Source organism: Lathamus discolor, chromosome 7 (genome assembly GCF_037157495.1).
Source record: "Lathamus discolor isolate bLatDis1 chromosome 7, bLatDis1.hap1, whole genome shotgun sequence".
Taxonomy (NCBI): Eukaryota; Metazoa; Chordata; class Aves; order Psittaciformes; family Psittacidae; genus Lathamus; species Lathamus discolor.
In genome coordinates this window covers 680,413-706,160 of record NC_088890.1, presented here as the reverse complement: position 1 = coordinate 706,160, position 25,748 = coordinate 680,413, and the positions used below count along the sequence as shown (strand labels likewise).

Genomic DNA, 25,748 nt, shown 5'->3' with positions numbered 1-25,748 from the left:
GGTGCTGTGCTGCGGCCCTGAGCTCTCCTCAGCCTGCTCCACAGCTCCAGGGCTGGTTCTGCTCCTGGCCCATGTCCTGACCAGGCAAAAGGGAGCGATGTGAGGATGGAGCTGCTGCTGTGAGGACAAGGACCGGTTCCTCAGCCCACAGCAAGGGCAACAGCTGCAACCAGCGCCTTGAATGGGCCAAGTGATGGGGTCTGGCCCCTGCCCATGGGTCAAGCAACCACGTGAGGCTGTGGCTGCGCAGCAGCTGAAGCCTTGGAGCTGGTTGGGGTGCAGCTCTCTTGGATGAGATACTGGGGCACGTGTGGAAGCTGTGGAATCACAACCGCGTCTGTGCTGCAGGGCTGGGGGTAGCGTCAAAACCTGGCGCATGGGAAGCAGCACGGAGATGGGGAGGTGGGAAAGCCGGGAGCAGGCTTTGGCCATGGCACCCAGGTGGGTTTTGGGGCCGGATGTGTCTTGCACTGCAGCCTGCGCTGGACCCACAGCACAACCAACCCTGCAGCACAGCGCTGCTGCACATGGGCACCAACAGGACCATGGAGCGTGTGTTGCCGCAGCACCCTTACGCAGACATGGGTGCCAGGGCTCAGGGAGCACGCGGGGGCTTAGCCACAGGTTTCTGGTCATGAGACACGCATGTTGCAGGCTCACCCGTGCACACACAGGCAACAGCCGGGGTTTATTTCTTCATATACAGGATTATTCAGAGAAGGAGACAAAGTGAGCTCGCACATAGATACGGCTGCCCTCATAGATTTCATGTACGTATCAGTATGTAAATATATTCATATATAGCTATTAAACATTTAAATATGAATTTGTATCGATGGAGATACAGGTAAGATTCGAGGTATAGAGAAGATGTAGGTATAGATGTAGCTATATAGCTAGATACACATACTGATGCGGAGAAAACTCCAAGAACAAACTCGCCAACAGTTTCAAGCTGACAAGCAGCTATTCTTTATCGTGGCACTGGGAGACACAGGGGTAGCTCCTCCTAACGTGTGTCCCCCTATTGCTAGAGAGGCCATCCTTATATATGAGGCTACCCATGCATTACCTCATTTTCCAGAAAGCTTCCCACATGCATACACAAAGGTGATGGTGGTCTTTAAGGGTCCTGTACTTCCAAGGATCTTCATAACCTCTGGCAGTCTTTGAAGCACCAGCTTAGTGAACATTACAGACATAGCAATCATCCTGTCCTTGTACTTATCAGTTAGGGTAACTGCTCCCACCCTGGACATCTGCTAGGCTGGGATACTCCCCAGTAGATGTTTACACCGGCTTAATGGGCCCATTAACAGCACAAACATAGCAATCATCCTGTCCCTCTACTTACCAGTCAGTTTAACTGTGCCCACCCTGGACATCTGCTGGTCCCAGATGCTCCCCATCCCCAGGTGCTGTTTTTCTACTCTGCTTTTCGTACACTTTTTGTACTAGGGCCCTAAGGACCTGAAACCATGTCAGCTACCTCCGAGCACCGCAGTTACTTTCCATTACAAAGCCATCAAACTTAACCTCGCTTACAGCTGACTACATTGCGCTTTTGTGCCTCCTTGTCTCAATACATAGGAACGTGTGTGTATGTGTAGATGGTACCTCTCGCTCCGTGCACGGAGGGGCAGAGGTGATCATACACGTTCAGACAGACGTGAAATGATATCGTACTTCGAGGCCTCTATTTGTGTGTGTGCATGTGTGAGCTTTTCTCTCTGTCTACACACACAAACACCCCCCATATATTTTAATATAGCTATACACGTGTGTGTGAGAGATATATATATATAAATAAAGATACCCTTTCCATATGCCTCTGTATTTTGTGTATACATCAACAGGCCGTATACGTGCGGGTGCGGGTGTGTGTGTGGTTTGGTTCTCTCCATCTTTGAGCAAGGGAGGGATGGAGGGAGGTGGGGTCAGGAAATGCAAGGAGAAACAGACACATGAATAAACACGTCAATAATCCGGCAGTGGAGATGGGATGTGTGCGCGTGCGTTCTGAGAGGGGGGACGACCGGCTCCCTCCCGTTATCTCCCTACACGCACAGAGAACATAAATGGAGCTCAATACACACATACATGCAGATGCAGCCCAGATGTTACAGATGGGGTGGAGGAGAGGGGATACCCACGCGCAATTTTAGGGGTGCAGGTGTGTGTGCGGGGCACGTTTTGCCCCTCTCTGCGTAGTTCTTGTTCTCCCTCTTAGGAGAAGATAGAGAATGACAGAAAATGCACACTCACGGTTAGTTACGTATCGAAGTAAATAAAGTCTCTGTAGGAGAGTGTATGGGAACAGAACCATAGAATAGTTCGGGTTGGAAAGGACCTCAAGATCATCCAGTTCCAACCCCCTGCCATGGGCAGGGACACCTCACACTAAACCATCCCACCCAAGGCTTCATCCAACCTGGCCTTGAACACTGCCAGGGATGGAGCACTCACAACCTCCCTGGGCAACCCATTCCAGTGCCTCACCACCCTCACAGGAAAGAACTTCTTCCTTATATCCAATCTAAACTGCCCCTGGTTAAGTGTACGACTTGTGCATGTGCATGCTCATGTATGTAAGTATGCATGTGTGGGGAGAGCATGAGTATGTGTGTGACCAGCTCTCACTCTCTAAGTATCCATGTATATACATGCAGAGAGTGTGTGTCTCCAAGAATATATAGATGGGGGATACCATGTGTGTGAACATCTATGATTATATATATTGTAATGTATAAAAGTATAGATTAATGTGTATATACATAAATCTCTATTAAGTTATACATATTAATATATAGAAAGTGTATTGTGTGTGTCAACTATGTGCTCGCTTGGTGCATGTATATGTGTATATATGTGTATATGTATATATGCATATATGTCTATATGTGTGTATATATGTATATGTATATATGTCTATATGCATATATGTCTATATGTGTATGTGTATATATGTATATATGTGTATATGCATATATGTGTATATGTATATATGTGTATATGTATATATGCATAGGTATATATGCAGAGAGAGGTGAGTGAATGGGTCCCTCTCCCCTCCATATGTGCACATGTATGTGTGTGTGTGAGAACAGCTTTCTCTGTATATACATATACATATCTCTCTCTCAGAACTTGTGTGTGAAGGTCCCTTTCTAAGCATAGATATAGATATAGATGATATAGATATAGATTAGATATAGATATATAGATATAGATATAGATATAGATATAGATATAGATATAGATATAGATATAGATATAGATATAGATATAGATATAGATATAGATATAGATATAGATATAGATATAGATATAGATATAGATATATGTGGTGGAAGAATGTTGCGTGTGTGTGAGCAGCTCACATGTGCTCTGTATCTGTGTTTGATCAGCACTTTAACTGTGCAAGTACATATAAAGAGGGTTGTGTGAAGTGTCTGTGTCTATACAGAAGCATCGATAGAGACGTAGCTGTAACAGGGCAGAGCACTGTGTGTGTGAACACAGCCATCACTCCCTCTCTACACACGGGTACACATACGCTTATGTTATGGGAGCATGTATTTATGAACCCCAGAGATTATAGAGGGGAGGGATGAGAGTGTGTGTGTGAACATCGGTGTGCGTATATGCACATAGGGGTTAAGGGGGGCGGAACAGGACTCTTGAAGTTTATATAGCCGTATCTGTATGTGTGCGTGTATATATGTATATAGGATACTTTATATATATATACACACATACATATATATAGAGGAGGTCTTGTGTGTGAGACCAGCTCTCTGAACAGCTCCCTTGGGATACATTTATATATGGACAGAGGCAAAGGGGGAAGAGACCATTACATCTGCCCACTCCCAGTAGCTAAGGATGTACTTGTATCTATGTATGTGTGTATACGGCAAGCGAGACCTGTATAACTGTGTGAGCGAGCAGCTGTCTGTCTACATGTATGTGTATAAATATATAGGGGTCTACACGTAGGAAGATGGCTGTGTCGAGAGCTCTCTGTATGCTCATATGTTGTAGTAAGAGAAGTGTGTGTGAGAACAGCAGGCTATATAGAAAACACCTCTATATGTATAGCCATACATGTTACATATATGTATGAGTATGAGTGAAAAGTAGGTGTGTGACCAGTCTGTGTCTATACATGGATATATGCATCTATACATTCATATACATGTGTATATATAGAGTAGTGTGTGAGAAGGGCTCTTGCTATCTCTACTTACACACACACACGCAGAGAGAATAGACATGATACAACAATATATGCATGTGATATATGCATGTATTGTTATGCACCGCAGGGATTAGACGTGGTAGGGAGGAGAAAGTGATGGGAAACGCGTGTGTATGAATGGCTCTTGGCTCGTTTCGTTACGTCTATCTGTGTATGTGCCAATATACAGCTACGGCAAGAGACGGGCCGAGTGTGAGCAGCTCACGTGTGCTAAACATCGCGGTCTCTACGCATGCACATATACAGAGGAGTATGCGTGCTGTGTCTCTGGGGATACAGAAATACATATATGCACACGCATGTATACAGGCAGAGCTGTAACAAGACAGAGCGCTGTGTGTGGGAGCGCATCTGTCACTCACTCCCTACACACGGATACACATCAAGAGCGTATATATCAAGATACAAACCCGTGGCTGTATGTATTTGTGCACTCCAGAGATTATACAGGGGAGAGATAACTGCGTGTGTGTGAACATCGGTGTATACGCACATAGACAGGGGGTAAGAGAGAAGGGGGGAATAGGCTATGGAGTTTATGTGCCTGTATCTGTATGTGCGTGTGTACATATACAATATACAGTATCTGATACACAATATACAGCATAAATATACTTTTTCTGTATATATAACCATGAACACAATATATATACATACATAAATACAAAACATATTTTTATATATATAAAATATATATTATTTAAATAAAACATCTTTTTATATATGATATGTATTTATATATGTATAAAGTCTTGTGTGTGACACCCGTTCTCTGCACAGCTCTCAATACATGTATACATGGGCTGGCGTCAGGGGGAGAGAGTGTTACCTCTTCTCCCACCCCCAGTATCTATGTATATACATGTATCGATATATGTGTGCGTGTATATAGCAAGAGAGAACTTATTTATATATTTATATTATAAATATACATTATGTATTTATATATGTCTATATTTTAATATTAAAAATATATATGTTAATATTTATAGATTTTATTATAAATCATAATCAATAATATGATAATACAATATAATGACTATAATATTAATATAATGGTAATATAGGATTAACAATAACAATATTATATCAATATTAACAATGTTAATAACATATTAATATCTACTTAATCTACATTTAAATTCTACTATTTAATTATATCACTAATTATATTAGTATAACTATTGATTATATTAATAATTGTAATATGTGATGTGATATAATTCTATATTAATAATATTCATATCTGTTATTAATGATATATTATTTTTGGAAATGATTACCATTTAATAGATTGCAAAGTATTTATAAATACATTTTTATATATATAATAAATTTCTATAGAGAGAGGAAAGTCTTGTGTGTGAGCCCAGTTCTCTGAACAGCCTTCTCGGTATGTATGTACATAGGGGCTGGGTTGGAGTGGGGAGAGAGCATTACCTTTGCCCCCCCTTCCCCCAGTATCTTAAGTATATATATGTATATCTGTATATGTGTGCATCTAGCGAGAGACCTGTGTTACTGTGTGAGTGAGTAGCTGTCTATATGTATGTATGTAAGTATATAGGGGTCTATATATTGGAGGATAGCTGCGTCAACAGCTCTCTGTGTACTCTATATACGTAGTGAGAGAAGTGTGTGTGAGAACAGCAGGCTATATTGAAAGCACATCTGTACGTATAGCCTTCCATGTATACGTATAGAGAGAGCAGTGGGGGGGGTGAAACAGCCCACTCTACATACACACATAATGAGTATGCGCAGGGAGAGGATAGGGTGGGTTTGTGCAAACAGCGCCTGCCCTTTTGAATTGCATACCTGTATATGTATAGGTGGCTATGTGTCTATACGCGTAAATGTCTTTGTGCGTGTCTGTATCTGTGTGCATGTGTCTGTATGAGTGATGTGTTTGTGTATGTGTATGTAATGTGTATGTGTATGTATATATGGATATATAAGAAGTATGTGTGTGACCAATCTATGTCTATATATGTACATATGCCTTTATATATTCATATGTATCTCAAGAGAGGAGTATGTGTGTGAGAAGGGCTCTTGCTATCTCTACTTACGCACACACATACAGCGAGAATAGACTGTGATAGATGCATATATTTTTATGCACCCCAGGGATTAGACGTGGTAGGGAGGAGAAAGTGATGGAAAATGCATGTGCGAATGGCTCTTGCTCGTTTTGTTACGTACATCTGTGTATGTGCACACACATGTGTACAGCTACGGCAAGAGACGGACCGAGCGTGAACAGCTCTGTATGCACACGTGCGGAGCCAAAGGATGCAGTCCATGTATCTGTGTGTGAGCAGCTTGCTGTGAGGATGTGCCGTTTTCTATGGAGGCTGTAAAGGTGTGAAAAGCGCGTGCTCCCTGGTGTGTATGTATATATATATACACACACACATGTGTCTACACACATACGTGCACAGAGAGACATAAAGCAAGGCGAGGCGGGCAGGTCTGCCGGCGCAGAGCTCTCCCCCCTGTCCACATGTGTACATGCACGTGTGTTCACTGTGAGTGCTGTCTGTGTTTGACCAGCTCTCCCCCCGCTTTCTGCCAGCATTTATCCATGTGTGCGTGTACAGCGACACAGAACTCTGTGTGCACCTCTCCCGCCCGCTCTGTATACGTGGATATATGCGCATGTATGTATATGTATATGTATATGTATATGTATATGTATATGTATATGTATATGTATATGTATATGTATATGTATATGTATATGTATATGTATATGTATATGTATATGTATATGTATATGTATATGTGGCTCGCTCAAGAGACAAATGTGTGTATATATTTATATATTATAATAGAGGATGTGTGAACAGCTCTCTCCCTAAGTACATGCATGTATAAACATGTAATGACTGTTGTGTTTGCTCCTGTATATATACACATGCGTACAGTACATACATGTGTGTGTGTACTTATATATGCATATAAGCATATGGGTGGTGTGAGAGAGAACAGTTCTCTCTGTGTACACACGTGTGTGCATGTATGTGTGTGCATATACATATAGTGCAAGAGAATTTGTATGAACAGCTCTCCCCCATGTATACACATGTGTGTGTGTGTAAAACAAAGGAAGTGTGTGTGTGTATATACAGGTATATGTACAGCAAGAGGAGTATCGTCTGTGTACATATATATATGCATACGTATGGAGAGAGAATTGTGTGTTTGTGTAAGCAGCTCTAATTATGTATGTACAGATGCACGCAGAGAGAAGTACGGGTGAAAGGTCTCTCAGTGTCTATGTAAGTGTACACGTGTGTGTGTGACAAAAGCTCTCTACATATACCCACAGTGAGAGAGAACATACACACGTGTATATGTGTGTGTGGTGATGGAACCCGGAGGCTGCACACGTGTACGGGGCGGGGAGAGGGAGGATGGTAGAAAGCGTGTGTGAGCACTGCTCTGCTCCTGCCCTCAGGTCTGTGTGCGGATCTCTACAGAGGGAGCAGGGTGAGTAACGGGCGTCAACAGTGTATGGATCTATGCCTATAGAGAGGTATCCAGACACAGTGTGCATTGACAAGTATGGATGTGTGTACTGGGGGCTCGGTGTGTGAGCTCACCCGCTCTCCCGGCGTGTGTATGTACATATGTACAGCTGTGCACGCAAAGAGGTGCTGAGGGAGAGCCGGCTTCTCAAGCCATGTCAGGCTATGTGAGCACACTGTGCGTCCGTACACGCGTGTGCGTGTAGGGGGCCTATGGCGTGTACGTTTGAACAACGTGGGCTCTCTGCCCCCTCCTTCTCTCACACACTCTCTGGCAATAGGTATATAGGCGCCTATATACATAGGGGGATATATGGGGCTATACATATATATACATAAATATGGTGTGAAATGTGTCTCTACATATGTCCATGAGTGTGGATGCATACATAGATGTACATACATAGCAAGAGTAATTGTGTGAGAATAGCTCCCTTGGTGTGTGCACATATATACATATACAGAACATGTGAGAGATGCATGTATGTATGCGTGACCAGCTGGTGTATATGTGTGTGTGTATGTATATAGCAGAGAGACACATGTATGTGACCAAGACTCGCTCACTGTGTCTCTATAAGCACGTGTGTGCATGCAGGGAGAGCACACGTGTGTTGGGGCTGTTCTCTCCCTTTCTCTGTGTATCTCTCTGAGAAGCACAGATACACACACACACACACATACATACACACATACACACGTACACACACACATACATACACGCACACATACATACACACACACATACATACATGTACACACACATACACACACACATACATATACACATGTACACAGACACATACATACATGTACACACACATACGTACATACACTCACATGCATACACACACATATACATGCATACACACACGTATACACACATACACACACACATACATACACACACATGAATACACACACACATACGTACACACACATACATACAAACACATACGTACACACACATACATACACACACATACGTACACACACATACACACACATACGTACACACACATACATACACACACATACGTACACACACATACATACACACACATACGTACACACACACACACACGTACACACACACACATGGTCTCCCCCGAGGCTCTTATTCAAACACTTGTATCTTCATGTACCTACACACGTGTGCTCTGCTTCACCCCTGGATGCACGCGGCCGGGGGGGATGTGGCTCCATCCCCGGTCACTACATGCTACCAACACACAAGGGGCCATCGCAGGTCATCGCTGCCCAGCCTTGACACCCCCCCCCCCCCACTGGAGAGCTCTGATTGCAATACTGACGTGTTTGTGTCAGTATCTGACACATCTACAGCCCCGTGCTCGTGCGGGCGCATTCACTTGCGCCTCGCGGACATTCACAGCTATCACAGTAACTAAGAGCTATGACATACATGACGTATTCCAGATCTAGAACGCATTAACCCCCCCCCCCCAGCCACGATGAACAGGCAGCCCCGCAGCAAGCTTCCATTCGGTTACAGCACGAGATGTGCACACAGAGACACGCGTGTTCCACACACGCGCACACATGGAGCCATACATTACACAGCCTAACACACACATTACACAGCCTAACACACACACACATTACACAGCCTAACACACACACACATTACACAGCCTAACACACACACACACACACGCACACACACACACGCTATGGGGCTCCTGGGGGGGCAGAATCCGTGCCCTCACGCCAGCACCTCCCGGCTCCGCAGGCCGGACACACACACCCCACAGGATGTGGGCTCTGGGGAGGGGAGGGGATGTGGGACCCGGCCTGGGCAAGGGGAGGCCCGCGGGTGCCCTGAGGGGCTCAGCCCCGCCGAGCGGGGGGCCCGGAGGGGGAAATGGCGGCGGGGCTGTGCGGGCTCAGCGCGGAGAGCGAGAGCAGGGGGCGGGTGCGAGAGCGTGCGGAGCCTACGTGTGAGGGCGTGTGAGTGCGTGCGTGTGCATGCGTGTGCGTGTGCATGTGTGTGAGTGTGCATGCGTGTGCGTGTGCATGTGTGTGCGTGTGCGTGTGAGTGCGTGTGCGTGTGAGTGCGTGTGCGTGTGCATGTGTGTGTGTGCGTGAGTGCGTGTGTGTGTGTGCATGTGTGCGTGTGTGTGTACGTGTGAGTGCGTGCGTGTGCATGTGTGTGTGCGTGTGTGCGTGTGCATGTGCATGTGTGCGTGTGTGTGCGTGTGCATGTGTGTGTGTGCATGTGTGTGTGCGTGTGTGAGTGCGTGTGTGTGCGTGCATATGTGTGCGTGTGAGTGCATGTGTGTGCATGTGCATATGTACGTGCGTGTGTGTCTGAGTGCGAGTGTGTGCGTGTGTGCATGTGTGTGTGTGTGTGCATGTTTGTGAGTGCGTGTGCATGTGTGTGCGTGTGCATGTGTGTGCGTGTGCATGTGTGTGTGCGTGTGTGCGAGTGTGTGTGAGTGCATGTGCATGTGTGTGTGTGCGTGTGTGCGTGTGAGTGCGTGTGTGTGCGTGTGCGCGTGTGAGTGCATGTGTGTGTTCGTGTGCGCGTGTGAGTGCGTGTGTGAGTGCGTGTGTGTGCGTGTGTGCATGTGTGTGCGTGCATTTGCGTGCGTGTTCATGTGAGTGCGTGTGCATGTGTGTGCGTGCATGTGTGTGTGTGCGTGTACGCGTGCATGTGAGTGCATGCCTGTGTGTGCGTGCATGTGAGCGCGTGTGCATGTGTGCGCGTGCATGTGTGTGTGTGTGCGCGGACACCCCCGGAGGGGGCACACGGATCCGCTCCCCCCCCCCGGAAGGGATCAGAAGGGCCCGGTCGGGCCAGGCCCGCGGCTCTGCGCGGGGGGGACCTTGCGCACACGCCCTGCTCCCGGGAAGCCTCGCTCCCCGGTGGGATTTGACGGGGGCGCAGTTAAGGGTCACGGCACCGCTGCTGCCCCCCCCCGCCCATGCAGAGCTACGGGAGGCAGCGGGGACAGGAGCCGGCGCCCCGCACTGCACCGAGCCGGGGTCCCCCAGACCCTCCCTACCAGCCGCGCTTCCCGCATCCTCCGCTGCGGGGCGATGCCCGCCCTGGGCGGGGGGGGGGGGGGGAACCACGGGGCACGCAGGGAGCCCCCCTCGGGGGCCCGGTCTGTGCGGCCGCGGGTGCGGGGTCGATAGGGGGGCGGCCCCCGCCGCTGGGGCGGGGACCCCCGGCCTCCGCTCGGCGCCTCCGCGCTGCTGCCGGCGGCCGCGGGAGGGCGTCGCCTGTGTTAGTTCGCCCCGGAGAACGCGGAGCCAGCGCGGCCGCCGCGGGCCCCCGCCGCCCGCCGCCCGGCCCCCGTCGTGGCGGCCCCTCTGGGGCGGCGGGAGGCGGCGGCGGCGGCCCGGGGGGGGCTCTCGGCGGAGCTGCAGCCGCCGCCGCGCCGGGCGCCCCCCTCCTCGCCGCCTCCTCCGCGGCGGGCGCGCCCCCGAAATGGCGGCGGGGGGCGATGCGCGGCGCGCGGCGGCGGGGGGCGGCGGCGGGGGGCGGCGGCGCGCGGCGGGGGGCGCGGGGCGCGCGGCGCGGGGGGGCGCGGCGGCGGCGCGGGAGCCCCGCGAAGGGGCCCCAAGAAGCACAAGTTGGAGCCGGCGGCGGACCGCGCTGTTGTTGTTCTCAACGTGGTCCGCCCCGCGCCCATATAAAGGGCGGCGGCGGCGCCCGCCCCTCCAGAGCGCGGCGGCGCGGAGCCGAGCGGAGACCGGGAGCAGCGCGCGCGCCCGCCGGGCCTCCGCCACGCCGCGGTGCCCCCGCCCGCCTCCGACCCGCGCCCCCGCGGCACCATGTCGGTGGAGCTGGAAGAAGCTGATCTCCCGCTGACCGAGGCGGAGGAGGTGCCGCTCGCCCCGGAGAAGAAAGCGGCCGCAAAGAAGGCGAAAGGCGGCGGCGGTTCCTCGTTGTCGCCGTCGAAGAAGAAAAAGAACAACAAGAAGAAGAACCAGCCGGGCAAATACAGCCAGCTCGTGGTGGAAACGATCCGCAAGCTGGGCGAGCGCAATGGCTCCTCGCTGGCCAAGATCTACAACGAAGCCAAGAAGGTGGCCTGGTTCGACCAGCAGAACGGCAGGACCTACCTGAAGTACTCCATCAAGGCGCTGGTGCAGAACGACACTCTGCTCCAGGTCAAGGGCACCGGCGCCAACGGCTCTTTCAAGCTCAATAGGAAAAAGCTGGAAGGGGGTGGCGAGGGGGGCGCGGGCAGCAGCTCCCACAAGTCGCACAAGAAGGCGGCGGCGGCCTCCACGTCCCGGCGGGCCGAGAAGAAGCCGGCGGCCAAGAGCAAGAAGCCCGAGAAGAAATCCCATAAGAAGGGAGCCGGCGGCGCGGCGACGAAGAAAGACAAGGGCAAAGCCAAGAAGGCCACCAAGAAGGGAGCCGCGTCCCCCGGGGGCAAGAAGGTGAAGAAGTCGGCAAAGCCCAAGGCACTCAAGAGCAGGAAGGCATGAGAGCGGGGCGCAGGGAGCCCCCCGCCGCCCCCGGACTGTGAGCGCCGCGGCACGGACTGCTCCGCGGACGGACCCCAGGGGACCCGCTTTGTCTTTGTGTTGCTGACTCGGCTCCGCGGCCGCTGCTGTACGCGGTGAGCGGGGCTGCGGTTGTCCCAGCCCCCCCTTTCCGCCCCCCCCCCCCCATCCCGCGGCTTCTCCCCGATCGCGCCCTTTTGTTGTCGGCCGTGCCCCTTCCCGCGTGTAAACGGTTCCCGTTCCCCGCCCCCCCCCCCGGCCTCTCCCGTTCCTCCCCGGTGCTTCCCGGGGATTTTTCCCGCCCGGTTTCCATGGCAACCATTGCGCGGCGGCGCCCCCGCGCCACGTGGGCCGGCTCCCGCCGCCAGGGCCCGCGCCGCGCCCCGCCGCCTCCAGCAGCTACGGCGCCCCCTATTGGCTCTCGGCCCCCGCTGCCATGGCAACGGCCCGTTGGGCGCCAATTGGCTGCCGCGGCGTCGGGTGCTCTTAAAGGGGCCGTCCTCGGGGCGCGGGCTCAGGGCGCATCGCCAATGGCCTTTAATTCTGTTTGTAGCCGGTTTTGGGTTGATTTCCGTTATTTTTACGTGTGGGTGAGGGGGGTTCTTGGGGGGACTTTTTGGGTTTGTTTTTTTGTTTTTTTTGTTTTTTTTTCATTTATCGTCGATTCAAATAAATTGGTACAAAACGCCGCTCTCGTGTGCTGCCTGCGGCAACGGCAACCCCAGAGGCTGCGGCTCCCCGGACGTGGAGGGGACCCCCCCCATTCCCGCACCCCTCACTGCCCTCCCTGGCGCGGGACTGCGGTGCGAGCGGCAGCGCGGGGAGGCAGCGCCACCGCACACCCAGCCCCGTGCCTATTTATAGCTCCCGCCGCCGAGGTTGCATAAAGCCCTGCCGGGGATCTGGGCCAGCGCGTGCTGCCTGCCTGCCTGCAGCCCCGCACCCACCGCGGCGACCCTCGGCCGGCAGTGGGGATGCGGGAGGCGGGGAAAGCCTGCCCTGTGCGCTCTGCAGCAGGGCAGGGAGCAGGCAGAGGTACTGCAGCAGCACCGCACCTCGCAGGGGGCTGGGGTGAGGCCCGGGCCCGGCCAGCCTGGCTGCAAGGGAAGATGTGAGGGACAGCCTCACACCACACTGCTACCTCCATCAGTGACAAAGGGGAGCCGGAAGCAGGAGCACCTCCCCCCTCGAGCTGCTGCCAGCCCCCCTGAGCTGTTGCACCCAGTGTCTGGAGCACAGCATGGATCAGCCCCAGGCACAGCATCCCCTGAGCAGGGGACAGAGGGGCAACTGCCACGGCCCCAGACCCTGTGTAGGTGCTTTATTCCTTTGCCCTTCAGAGCACCAGCAGGAGAGGGGAAGTGAGTTTTACTCCCTGAAGAAAGATCCGTGAATACATTCAAGCAAGGGAATCCAAGAGAGCTCCTCAGAGCCCAGTGAGGTTCTGCAGCTGGCAGGCTGCAGCCTCCCTCCCGGGCTGACCACACCAAGCTTGAGCCCCTGCCCACAGTCCCCAGTACCAGGAGAGCTGCCACAATCCCGCACACACCTGGGTTTGCCTCCTTGGTCAACAGACACTGCAGGTCTCAGAGGGCTGAGGGGTTGCTCCTGCACAGTCCACCCGGTCCCACTCCAATGCTTCACTCCAGCCTGGAGCTCCTGGCGCTGCAGGCAGAGGAGTGTCCCCTCCCCAAGACTGGGGAGTTAGACCAAGGGCACCTGCAAGGCAAATTGCCCCACTGTTAAGGAACCACTGCCAAGGTTAACACCACCACGAAGGACCAGAGGCATTTCTGTAGGCAAGCACTGGGCAGCTGAGGGCAGCAGGAAGCAGTGGGTGACTCTTCGGGGTCAGCATCTTACCTCAGAGGACACTGTGAGGGGCTGTGCTGCTGGAGCATCCTCAGCAGCTCCCACAGGTGCTGATGGCCACAAGGATCAGGCTCTGGAGAGAAACCCAACCCCGAGGACCTCCTGGGACCAGTGACTCCAGTCTCATCCGCAGGCACAGCCAGTACCAGAGCCATGTGGAGGCTGCTGCACGTGCACAGACAGCTTCACCGCCAGGGCTGTGATCTCCCCTTCAGGGGCCCATGAGGAGGCAGGGGAAGAGCACACACTCCCATAGAAGCAGAGACCCACAGACACCCTTCAGGATCCCAGGACCACTGGGGAGGCTCTACTCAGCCAAGTCCTTCACATTCCATCAACTCAACTGCTCAGGTGCTGTGGGGCATTCAGAGGAACCAAGACCAGCAACACTGCTCCACAGAACCCCTCTGTGGAGCTGCAGGCTTGAAGGTGACAAAGTCCACTCCAGCTTGCTGCGGAAGACCATGACTTCCCCTCTGCGGTGATGACGATGCTCAGATGCGGAGTTCAGGAGGTGATGCAGGCCAAGCACCTCAGCGGCGCTCGGTGACAGACAGGATTTCCTTCGGGCTGCCTTGTGACAGCCCAGCGGGTCCCTCACATGGCTGGCGGAGGCGGCTCAGCACTGAGAGCACCACATGTGCCATTAGCTCCCAGCCACAACTGTGGGCATCACCTCACCAGCACAGAGCCACACCATGGCTGGGGCAGCTACAGAGCTCCTCAGCCCTCAGGATGCAGTGCAGCACCCCAACACATCCCCAGTCCCTGCCCCAGGGCACCCCAATTTAAAGCCTGTTTCTGCCTTTTGCAGTGGACAGCACTGGGACAAGGCAGGTGTCAGAGCCCAGCCCAGCAGCTCCAGTCCTGACCCATGCCTTCCATAGCCCCACACAGCCCTCACCAGCACCCAACTGAGCATGCTGGAAGCTGTCTGAGACTCACACAACTCTCTCCCCACAACCCAAGCAGGGAGCAGCTCTGCCTCACAGACCCATCCCCAGAGCAGCAAACCAGGAGATCCCCAATGAGGGGAGTAAGACACAGCCCCTTATCTCCAGACCTCTCCCCATGCCTTCAGGACCAGCTTTTCCCATCTCTGCCTACTTGCCTGCAGGTCACCCACAGGGTGCCAAGGAACCCATTGGGTGGGAGGAAGCTCCTGGCTCCAGCCTCACTCAGGGGCAGCTCAGGCTTCCCGGTGCTGGTCACAGAGCAACCAGGCAACGCGACATTCCCATAGCAAAGGGAAGGGCCAGGTAAGGCTCTTCTCTATTCCTGCTCCGGGGGCAGGAAGAGACTGCTTGTCTGAGGGAAGGGCAAGCAGGACCTCTGCCAGGCCACATCTGGTGTCAACAGCAGTCCTTGGAGGAAGCTGCACCAGAGCTCCTGCAGCCCAGGCATGGAGCGGCGACGAGACACAGCACATTGGACAGCATTCAAGAGGGAACCAGTTTAATCGGATACGGGGTTTGCACCGTTCTTTCCAGTATCACAAGTCTGCGTTGGCTGTAAGAGGTACAAAGCACTCAGGTTGTACAGAACATGGGCCTGGGGGGAACGAGAGGGACAGAACAAGACACTGGGATACAGACACATCGACCTCCACGCTGGGAAACCCCTCGCCCCATCGCACCACAGCAGCGGTCACTTCCCGGAGGAAGAGGAGGGACCCTGGGGTCCGTGCTGGCCACCCCCCACCCCTCCAAGGCCAGGGCATCCCAGGGGACACGTCTGCACCTGCATCAGGACGACATATTCCATACGGGAGTGAAAACCCCTTCATAAACCCATTGACAAGCATCAGGTTCAGCTACTCTATAATAATAACAACAAACTTGGAGCCAGGGCAAGTTACTTCATCACAGGATTTAACAGCGGATTCAGAGGTGGAACGCATGCTACTTACAGCACATAAGGAGGATGCTCATTCTTGCTGCTTACTTAAAAAACCACATTGTGAGGGTCCAATCGCCCGACACTGATGCATGCACACAGGGATCGGCCCCCATGCAAGCAGGGCAAGCTGCCTCTGCACCAGCCATCCCGGGTGCCACGGGCAGGAAACCGGCCCCGCGCTCACCCTGAGCCCACAGAGCCGGGAACCAGACACAGCACCAGCTGGGAACGGGCTCAGTACAGACTCCAGGGGGGTTAAAACCCATTAATCCATGGAGGGTTACAGTTAACGGAGATCATCGTCGCTTTATTTCCCAGAACCAGGAATAGTGCGGAACAAACCAACAACGGAAAGGAAAGACACGGGAATGTCATCTCCGGGAGGGGAGCCAGGGCTCGGGGAGCTCCGGGCGAGGCGAAGGGCTGCTGCAGCCGGAGGGAGGCAGGGATGGAGCCACAGCAGAAGATGGCAGCTCCCGCTCCCGCCTGACCTTGCGACGCTCTCCGAGGGGATTTGCCACCGCAGCCTCCACCCCACCCCAGCAGGACCCACGGCGCAAGGGACCCTGCAGCTCCTGCCTGGGGGTGCTGGGGAAGGTGACTTTGCAGGGAGGGACCCGAAATAAGGGGCAGTAAAATAAATAGGAGCAGAGCTTCCTGACAGCGGGCGATCACGAGCTGCACCGGGAGCAGGGCTGAGCAGTCACTTCTCACCAGCGGAGAAACTTTTCCTCCTTTTCACATCCCCAGCCCCTGCCCTCCCCGCTGCAGTGAGGCCTGGGGGGAAGGAATGGCGAGGGGGGGAAACAGCAGCGTCGAGTCCCAGCCTCACACCGGGGTGCGCAGGGGAAGCTGTGGGGGGAGCCCGCACAGTCCCGGCATTGGCAGAGGGGGAAAAACATCCGGGGGTGCCCACGGCCACCCCAATGCCAGCCACAACCACCCACAGCAGCTCCGCGCCGTGCCCCAGCCATACAGCTCCGGTGCTGCCGAGGCTGGAAGCCGTGATCCAGCTGCCTCCTCCAGACTTCCATAGGGAAGAGGGGCAGGACGGGGGCACACGCAGGGCCTGGCCTCCCCCAGCACCCTGCCGCAGCCCGGGCTGGGGGCTAGTGGGGGTCTGGCAGGGTGCTGCCGGGGGGGCTCAGCACCCAGCCCGGGCTGGGGGGCAGGAAGGGGGACCCCAACCCCATGGGGAGGGGAGGTGGGGCAGCGGTGAGGAGGGGGCCGGGGTGGGGGCTGAGGGGGCAGCGCTCACTTCTTGGAGCTCTGCGTCTTCTTGGGCAGCAGCACGGCCTGGATGTTGGGCAGGACGCCGCCCTGCGCGATGGTCACGCCGCCCAGCAGCTTGTTGAGCTCCTCGTCGTTGCGGATGGCGAGCTGCAGGTGCCGCGGGATGATGCGCGTCTTCTTGTTGTCGCGGGCCGCGTTGCCCGCCAGCTCCAGGATCTCAGCCGAGAGGTACTCCAGCACGGCCGCCAGGTACACGGGCGCGCCGGCGCCCACCCGCTCCGCGTAGTTCCCCTTGCGCAGCAGCCGGTGCACCCGCCCCACGGGGAACTGCAGCCCGGCCCGCGACGAGCGCGACTTGGCCTTGGCCCGCGCCTTGCCGCCGGACTTGCCCCGGCCCGACATGGCCGCAGGCAGCGGCCCCCGCCGCCGCGCACAGACGGTCCCGGCGCCTGCGGGGACACAAGCTCCGTTACCCCGCGCCCGGCCCCGCCGTCCCCGCCCGCCGCCGCGCCGCGCTTACCCGCAGCCGCCGCCGCCGCCGCTCCGCCCTGCGCGCCGCCCGCCGCCGCACTGCCAGCGCCGCCGCCGCCGCGCCGCGGATATCGCTGCCGGCCCCGCCGCCCGCCCTTCCCATTGGTGGCGGCCGCTGAAGGCGCGGCGCTGATTGGTGGCTGCGCCGATCCCTGATTTGCATAGGGCTCGCAGCGCCCCGGCTCTGCCGCGGGGCCGGCGCCCAGGGCAGCTCCCGGCGGGGAGCGCCCGGGCTCGGCCTCTGCCCGGGGCGGTCGCGGCTCCCAGGCGGCCGCTCCAGCGCCCCCCGCCCCTGGCAGCCGCGCCGGGGCCGCGGAGGGGCTTGGGCCGGAGCCCCGGTGGCTGCCCCGGCCGCGCAACCCCCCCCCGCTGCCCCTTTTGCCCTGCCCAAGCCCCCTCCCCAGCCAGAGCCGCTCCCGGGATGGTGCCAGGGCACCCGGGGAACCCCACATGGAGCATCCCCCGCGCCGGCAGCGAGCGGTGCCCTCCCTGCCACAGCATCATCCACCAAAGGGAAACGCTGCTTCCCAGCCAGTTTTGGTGCCAGGGCTGCTGCTGTCATCTCCCACCAGGTAGGAGCAACCGCCGCAAACAGCGCTGAGCAAGCAGCCAGGCTCCAGTTAAAGGTGCTGTAGCTCAGCAGCAACACCTCCTCACTAAACCCTCGGCGTAGGGGTTCTTTTTGGTGGTGCTGCTGCTGGTGCTCAGAGCCTGGAGGGAGAGAATTTGTACCCTGCGTGTCTGCATTGCCGCTGCCTCCCCAGCGAAAGGACGATGTTCCCCAGAGTGGCTAACGTGAGTGTCCCCCACTCGTGCCCAGCATCTTTGCTTCCTCCACAGCAATTGGAGACCTGGAATGAACCTGAGCCGATGACCTTCGGAAAAGCCTGAACTGCAGCTACCACCGGCCAGGCCAGGGCAGCTGAGGTGCTCACCCCGCAGGAGCGATGGTGGGGCAGGGAGAGAAACCTGCCCCGGGGCTCCTGACACCGAGGTGACAGCCCCAAGCACCCAAAACCCTCTTTATTGTGCCAGGAGCAGACTTTCTTGCCTCAAGTCATCATGGGAGTGCTGAGGAGCCAGCCAGCAGCAGGCTTTCTGGCTGGAAATCCTAATCCCACCCCAGCTTCCCTTCTGGGCTCACGAGGGATTCAGGGATGGATTTGGCTCCAAGAGCGCTCGGGACTCCCTGGATCCCTGTCCTGCTGCCCCACTCTGCTCTCCTTCTCCAGGGACGAACCCCAGCTACAGCCATCCCTGGGAACGGATCGTACAAGAGGAGCCCCAGAATAAATCCCGAGGGGATATTTTCCTCTGGCAAATGGAAACGCTGCAGCAACAGGGCCCTGCCGGTACCCTGAGAGCTCAGCAGTGGGTACCTGGCCTCCCCCTCGGCAGACGGGGAGGAGAGATGAGCTCTCCCTGCAGAACAGGGCTGGGGGGGGCACGGGGCGCACACACACGGAGCAGGGTATGGTGCAGTGAAGCGGTGAACTCCATTTTATTGCTTCCAAGGGGAGCGAATCGGTGCTTTCCACCGAGGGTCCCTCCGTGTAAGGCTCTGGGTCTGTAACATCTGGCTGTGCACAAGATCCCTGACCTCAAGCCCAAGCGCCCGGCGCTGTGCGGGGAGCTGAGCATCAGCCCTGCGCAGACCAGGAAAATCCGCCCCGAGCCTTCAGATCCCATTAAGAAATGATTGCAGGAACAACGTGACCCGGACGCGCTGCCCCGGGCTCCCCTCACACAGCTCCCGGGTCTGGAGCCAGGGATGCGCGTGCTGCAGCACGGGATGACCCCGGGCTTTCCGGTGCTCCTCAGCACCACAGAGGGCGAGAGCTCTGGGAAGGAGCCTGTACAGAACCAAGAAGGAATGAAACAGAAGAGAGGCATTAGTTTGATGCCAAAGAAAAAGGGAACAGAAGAGACGTGAACCATGAGCACTGTCAGGAGGCAGCAGCGACTCCTCCCTGGCAGGCTCCGATGCTTCTCAGGGCTTTATCTGTGCTTGGCACAAGTGAGTGGCTGGAGGGAGGCCAGCAGGTTACATCCGCTCCCATCAGCACCAGGCAAAGCCAAAACCTTTAAAGACAAACACCAGCCTTTAACAAAACACCGAGAACAGAGACAACAGCCTAGAGCCTTGAATCAACACCCGAGAGGCTCCGAGAATCCCAACACCGTCCGCAAAGCCTCCCAAAACCACCATTCCTTGTGCTTCGGGAGGAGGAGGAAGGATGCCGGGGCCCAGCTGGGCCTAACCCTTGTGCTTCTTGGCAGGCGGCCCCCCCTCCTTCCCCAGCCACTGCTGCAGGATTCCTGCGCTGGTTTTCCTGGGGGAAGGGCTGTGCCTGAACTGCCTCGTCCCCTTGGGCAAATCCTTTTCTTTCTTCTGGGAAGAGCCCTCCTCGGAGTTCTTCAACCAGCCCAGCATCACTTGGGTGCTGGGGGTGCCTTTGGCCTCCTGGAGAGACAAAAGGCAGTGGGAGAGACGTCAGAAGGCAGGAGCTGATCCCGGGTGGGATGGGGAGGCTGGAGCATCGGCCCTGCTGCCATCGGCCACATCTGCAGGAGGCTCCCCGGCTGCTGGGAACAGGCTTGTCCCAAGCCCTGTGAGGGTGCTGAGGCACTGGAATGGGTTGCCCAGGGAGGTTGTGAGTGCTCCATCCCTGGCAGTGTTCAAGGCCAGGTTGGATGAAGCCTTGGGTGGGATGGTTTAGTGCGAGGTGTCCCTGCCCATGGCAGGGGGGTTGGAACTGGCTGATCTTGAGGTCCTTTCCAACCCACACTATTCCATGATTCTATGATTCTAAGCCCCATTTCAGGTGGGATTTGCCTCATTTGGCAAAGAAACCCTGGCACGGGGTGAGGTTTGCTCCTGGGAAGGAGGGAAGGGAATCGATTCAGGTCTCTGCCCACCCGCACGGAGCACAGGCAAGCCCTGCACACGCTGCCTGCCGCTGCCCCTCCAGCCAGCACCGTCCCTGCAGCCGGCACTGTCCCTGCTCAGGGAGGCCACCGTGGCCAAGCTCTCCCCCACCAGCACCCACCTTCTTGGCTCCCAGCTCGATGGGTGCCAGACACTCGGGTGTGTTGTTGCGGATGCTGTTGACAAAGGTGGACACCGGGTGGAAAACGATGTTCTCTATGGGCTGGATGAGTTTAACGGCTTCCTGGGTGGGCACTTCAGCGAAATCCAGCCATTGTGTGATGGCGTCGTCCCCGTCCAGGATGGCCGGCATCCTAGGGGATGAGACAGTCAGATACGGCAGAATGGGGGGCGCAAAAGCCAGGCTTGTAAGCTAGGAAGGAGCCGGCAGCTCAGGGGGAGACCCTAAAACCTCGGTGCTATCAGCGTTGTTCTCAGGCTGAAGTCAAAACCACAGCACTGCACCAGCTACCGAGGAGAGCAATGCCTGCTACAGCTGGAGCCAGGACATCTGGGAAGGGCATCAGGTGGTGGTCCCAAAGGAGCTGGTGACGCTGTGTTTTCCCCCAGGACATCAGGAGGAGGCCGGGCTCCCTGCCTGCTGCCAGACCAGTGCTAGGCACAGCTTCCACCCCTGCCCTGCAGCCCCCTTGTCCCCTCTCACTTGCCTGTGATGGATGAAGCTCAGGTCCTTGGAGGCATCCACAGTGATGATGGTGTATGTGTACAGCGCTTCTCCTCCTGCCGGTGGCTCCCAGCAGTCGAAGATCCCGGCCATGGTGAGCAACCTCCATCCTTTCCATTCCTCATCTCCCTCCTCCTCCTCCTCGGCCTGCAGGAGAGAGGCCCCGTTGCCCATCAGAGCTCACCCACAGGCAGCTGCAGCACCAGAGACCGGCTGGAGCTGTGACAGGACAACAGCTCGGACCCAAGTGGTGAAACGAGCTCATCTGAGGGCATCCAGGAGCCCTTCTCCTGGCTCAAGGTAACTGCAGGAGAGGAAGCAGGAGCCTCATCGTCCCGCAGGAGAGCCGGCTCCTCCCGTGCTCCCGAACACCCGGCGCCAGCTCAGCAAAGAAAGAGGTAGCGAAACTGCCGGCTCGGTCCCCCGAGCCACACATCACCCCCATGCAAACCGCAGCGGTGCGGAGCACCCAGCCTGACGCTGCTGCTGCTGCTGCTCCTCTGCCAGCCCGGTGCCACCCCCGAGCCCCAGCAGAGACAGGCAGGGATGGGACGGGCCCGGCAGAGGGAAAGGGCTCCAGCGGGAGGGAGCAGGGCTCCGAGCTGGCTGTGGGGGTGAGGGATCCCGTACCGCGGCGTCCTTGGTCTGGGGGAAGTGGATGAAATACGGCTGCTTCCCCCCGCTCTGCTGCTGCCACTCGTAGAAGCCGTCAGCCAGGACCACGCAGCGCTTGCCCTTGAGCAGAGCATCCTGGGGGGAAAGCACAGGGGTGAGCAGCGGCACCGGGCAGGCTGCGAGGGAGGATGGGGACCCAGCCCGGCCGCTGCCTCTCGGGGCTCCCCCACCGGTGCTGTGAGCAAAGGCGCTGCACCAGCAGCTTCAGTTGCTCTCTTTCAGTACAGCCCCAGTGCAGGGCCTCACCCCTGCGCGGCTGGCAAACAGGGCCCGGCACTCGCCAGGGAGATGCCGCAGCTCTGGTTTTGCTGGCTCCAAGGTCTCCCCAAGCTGGACTCACAGCCAGCAGCAGCTCACCTTGTAGGAGGCCTTGCTCAGCATCGTGTCGCTGCGGCAGTTGGAGGTGTTAAACGGCATTTTGGAGGGGTCGTCCTGTTTGAACCACGAGGGAACCAGGCCCCAGCGCATGTCCATGAGGACCCGCTCGGAGGAGTCAGCATCCTTGTGAAGGAGACAGAGGGATACCCCAGCTCAGGACCACGAGCGGCCGCGCAGACCGAGAGGGGCCTCACGGAGCCCTGTGGAAGAGGCTCCCCCCCCACCCCCATCATGCAGAAACAGCCGCTTGTTGGAACCCTTTGCACATTGTTGAAGGCTTTTCTGTACGAGTCCATGCTCAGCACAGCCCAACCGGGACAAACGACAGCCCAGAGCCCCAGCGAGGCTCGCCCCGCGCTCCCTGCAGGAACGAACGCGGTTTTCCTGCTGGGCACACCAACGGCCGTGTGCGGCTGGCACCGGCGTCCTCAGCGCTTCCCCCTTCGCAGCGAGGTCCCCGGGGGGGCAAACCCCCCCCTTCATTTGAATAACGTGATTTCGGCTGGCCCCGGCCCCTGGCACCCTGCGCCCTGCACAGCACCTGCCCTCGGACACTGCTTGCGGCTTTCACTTCCCCCCAGCTCGCTCTCACTTTCTGCCCGCAGCACACGGCTGGGGACCGAGGCCTAAAGAACGGCCGTGGGTATATACATCTATATAGGATAGATATAGACATGTATGTATGTAAATAGATAGATACATGTATATATGTAAATAGATATATACATCTATATATGATAGATATATACATGTATATATGTAAATAGATATATACATCTATATACATAGAGATATACATCTATATATGATATAGACATGTATATATGTAAATAGACATATACATCTATATATGTAAATAGATACATACATCTATATATGATAGATATATACATCTATATATGTAAATAGATATATACATCTATGTATGTAAATAGACATATACATCTATATATGTAAATAGATACATACATCTATATATGTATATATATCGATATATGTCTATAGCACTATATGCTATAGGCGCAGGTATATAGGGACAGGTAAGTTTTGTGGAGGCTTCCGCAGCCTCCCACAGCTCAGGAGTGGGAAAAGGAGCACCTCACACTGCGCCTGCATCCTACAACACGGTCAGAGACAAGGGGGGTCTGTGGGTGCTGCTGTCACCCTCCCAGCCCCACGTCCCTCTGCTCCAGGAGCTTGTTGGCTGCTTAAGGGGAAATCATGGACCCATCATGGAATGGGTTGGGTTGAAGGGGCCTTAAAGCTCCTCCAGCTCCAACCCCTGCCCCGGGCAGGGACCCCTTCCACTGGAGCAGCTTGCTCCAAGCCCTGTGTCCAACCTGGCCTTGAGCACTGCCAGGGACGTGGGACCCCAAGGCAGGGCAGGGGGTAGGAGGGATGCCCGGATGAGGGGGTCGGTTCAGTGCACCCAGCTTCGCCCCACTGAGCACGGAAGAGCCGCAGCTCCCCGGGCACCCTCTCGCGTGGAAGCCAAGCGAGACGCAGCCACAGCCGTTGTCGTGGTTTGCGCCCAGCCGGTAACTGAGAACCGCGCGGCCGCTCGCTCATGGGGAGGGGAAGAAAGAACGTGAACCCCACGGGCTGAGACGAGCAGAGCAGTAACTAAGGTACAACACAAAGCGCTGCTGCTGCCACCAGTGCTAAGGGGAGTAACAAGGGGAGAGAGTATGAATCTGAAAGGGGAAAAGGAAAAGAGAGCAGTGAACACAAGTGGCGCCCAGTACAACCGCTCGCCACCAGCCGGCCGATACCCAGCCCGACCCAAGCAGCAATCTGGGCTTTCTGGGTGGCTCCCCCCACTTTCTGTACTGAGCAGGACTGCTCCTGCTGACCCCAAAACCGCCCCTGCTGACCCCAAAACCACCCCTGCTGACCCCAAAACTGCTCCTGCTGACCCCCAAACCGCTCCTGCTGACCCCAAAACCACCCCTGCTGACCCCCAAACCGCTCCTGCTGACCCCCAAACCGCTCCTGCTGACCCCAGCCCCGCTCCTGCTGACCCCAGCCCCGCTCCTGCTCACCCTGGAGCAGCCACACTGGCTGGGGAGGCTCTGGGGAGGCTGACGCTCGCCAGGACACGCTCAGCACCGCGGTCCCGTTATTCACAGCGTGGAGCTGAGGGGCTCGGCTCTGCTCTCCCCCCCCGTGACCCGCACGCACTCGGCAGCGCTGCGAGAGGAGAAAGCCCCAGAAACCCGGAGCAAAGGCAGCCGAGCGCTTACAGACCCTGCGGGAAGATGCGCCACGGGCAACCGCGGACACAGGGACGTGGGGGGAAACGGAGCGCTGCTGGAAGCGTGGCTCCAGCTCCCCCCGGCCCTCGGGGCACACAAATGCCAAGAGGGGGCACGTGTGGAACGAGGAACTTCACCGCAAGGCGCAGGCCCTGAGCAGAGGAGCCAGGCACGGCAGTAACACGCACACAACCACAGCCTGGGAGCGCGTCCCGGTGAGGGTGCTGAGGCGCTGGCACAGGGTGCCCAGAGAAGCTGTGGCTGCCCCATCCCTGGCAGTGCTCAAGGCCAGGTTGGACACAGGGGCTTGGAGCAAGCTGCTCCAGGGGAAGGGGTCCCTGCCCGGGGCTGGAACCGGACGAGCTTCAAGCTCCCTTCAGCCCAACCCGGCCCCCGGTTCCGTGCCCGCCGCTCACCCCGGGTACCCCCCGCCCCATCCCAGCCCGGGCCAACCTCGGGCTGCCCCGCAGGAGGCGCAGCGGCCGCGGCGCCCGTGTCTCGGTGCGGGAGCGGGGCAGCAGGGCCCGTACCTGCCGGAGGTGGCGGCGGGACAGCAGCACCGGGCCGCGGGACTGCGGGCCCTTGTTGTAGGAGGGCCGGTACCGCTCCGCGCCGATCCACTCGGGCTCCCGCCGCCGGCCGCGCCGGTCGCGGTAGGCGCAGGCCCGGCGGAGGCTGTCGGCGCCCAGCGAGCAGGCGGTGCGGCCGCACATCCCCGCGGCACGGAGCGGAACCGGGCCCAGCGCCCCGGCAGCGCCGGGGCAGCGGCCGCGCTCCGCCCCGCGGGGAGGAGGGGGCGGGCGGGGAGCGGCTCCGCCTCCCGGGCACAGAGCGGGAGCGGGGGCATGGCCGGGGCCGGGGCAGCCTGGGCAGGAGAAGGCTCCTGAAGGGGAGACCTGAGAGCAGCTCCAGTGCCTAAAGGGGCTGCAGGGAACCTGGAGAGGGGCTTGGGACAAGGGCCTGTAGGGACAGGCCAAGGGGAATGGCTTGAACCTGCCCGAGGGGAGACTGAGCT

The 25,748-nt window shown here is 56.6% G+C and overlaps 3 protein-coding genes across 4 annotated transcripts; 1 reads left to right on the top strand and 2 right to left on the bottom strand.

Moving 5' to 3' along the window:
- The first annotated feature begins 11,470 nt into the window (after positions 1 to 11,470).
- LOC136018362 (histone H1.10) lies at positions 11,471 to 12,965 on the top strand. The gene has a single exon (XM_065687527.1). It carries the CDS (start codon positions 11,596 to 11,598, stop codon positions 12,256 to 12,258), a length of 663 nt encoding a protein of 220 aa, XP_065543599.1. The 5' UTR covers positions 11,471 to 11,595; the 3' UTR covers positions 12,259 to 12,965.
- A 2,621-nt stretch (positions 12,966 to 15,586) lies between these two features.
- On the bottom strand, positions 15,587 to 17,816 carry LOC136018363 (histone H2A type 2-B). Its single transcript, XM_065687528.1, has 2 exons — positions 17,801 to 17,816; positions 15,587 to 17,729 (listed from the first exon to the last, which is right to left on the bottom strand). The coding sequence occupies exon 2, from the start codon at positions 17,680 to 17,682 to the stop codon at positions 17,302 to 17,304; it is 381 nt and encodes a 126-aa protein (XP_065543600.1). The 5' UTR covers positions 17,683 to 17,729; positions 17,801 to 17,816; the 3' UTR covers positions 15,587 to 17,301.
- A 1,467-nt stretch (positions 17,817 to 19,283) lies between these two features.
- On the bottom strand, positions 19,284 to 25,493 carry HMCES (5-hydroxymethylcytosine binding, ES cell specific). Of its 2 annotated transcripts, XM_065687525.1 has the most exons (6): positions 25,264 to 25,493; positions 22,458 to 22,601; positions 22,056 to 22,175; positions 21,409 to 21,572; positions 20,862 to 21,054; positions 19,284 to 20,275 (listed from the first exon to the last, which is right to left on the bottom strand). In XM_065687525.1, exons 1-6 carry the CDS (start codon positions 25,444 to 25,446, stop codon positions 20,069 to 20,071), a joined length of 1,011 nt encoding a protein of 336 aa, XP_065543597.1. In that variant the 5' UTR covers positions 25,447 to 25,493; the 3' UTR covers positions 19,284 to 20,068. The 2 variants fall into 2 exon arrangements, with proteins under 2 accessions (XP_065543597.1, XP_065543598.1); XM_065687526.1 differs by lacking the exon at positions 22,056 to 22,175.
- Positions 25,494 to 25,748: the final 255 nt, after the last annotated feature.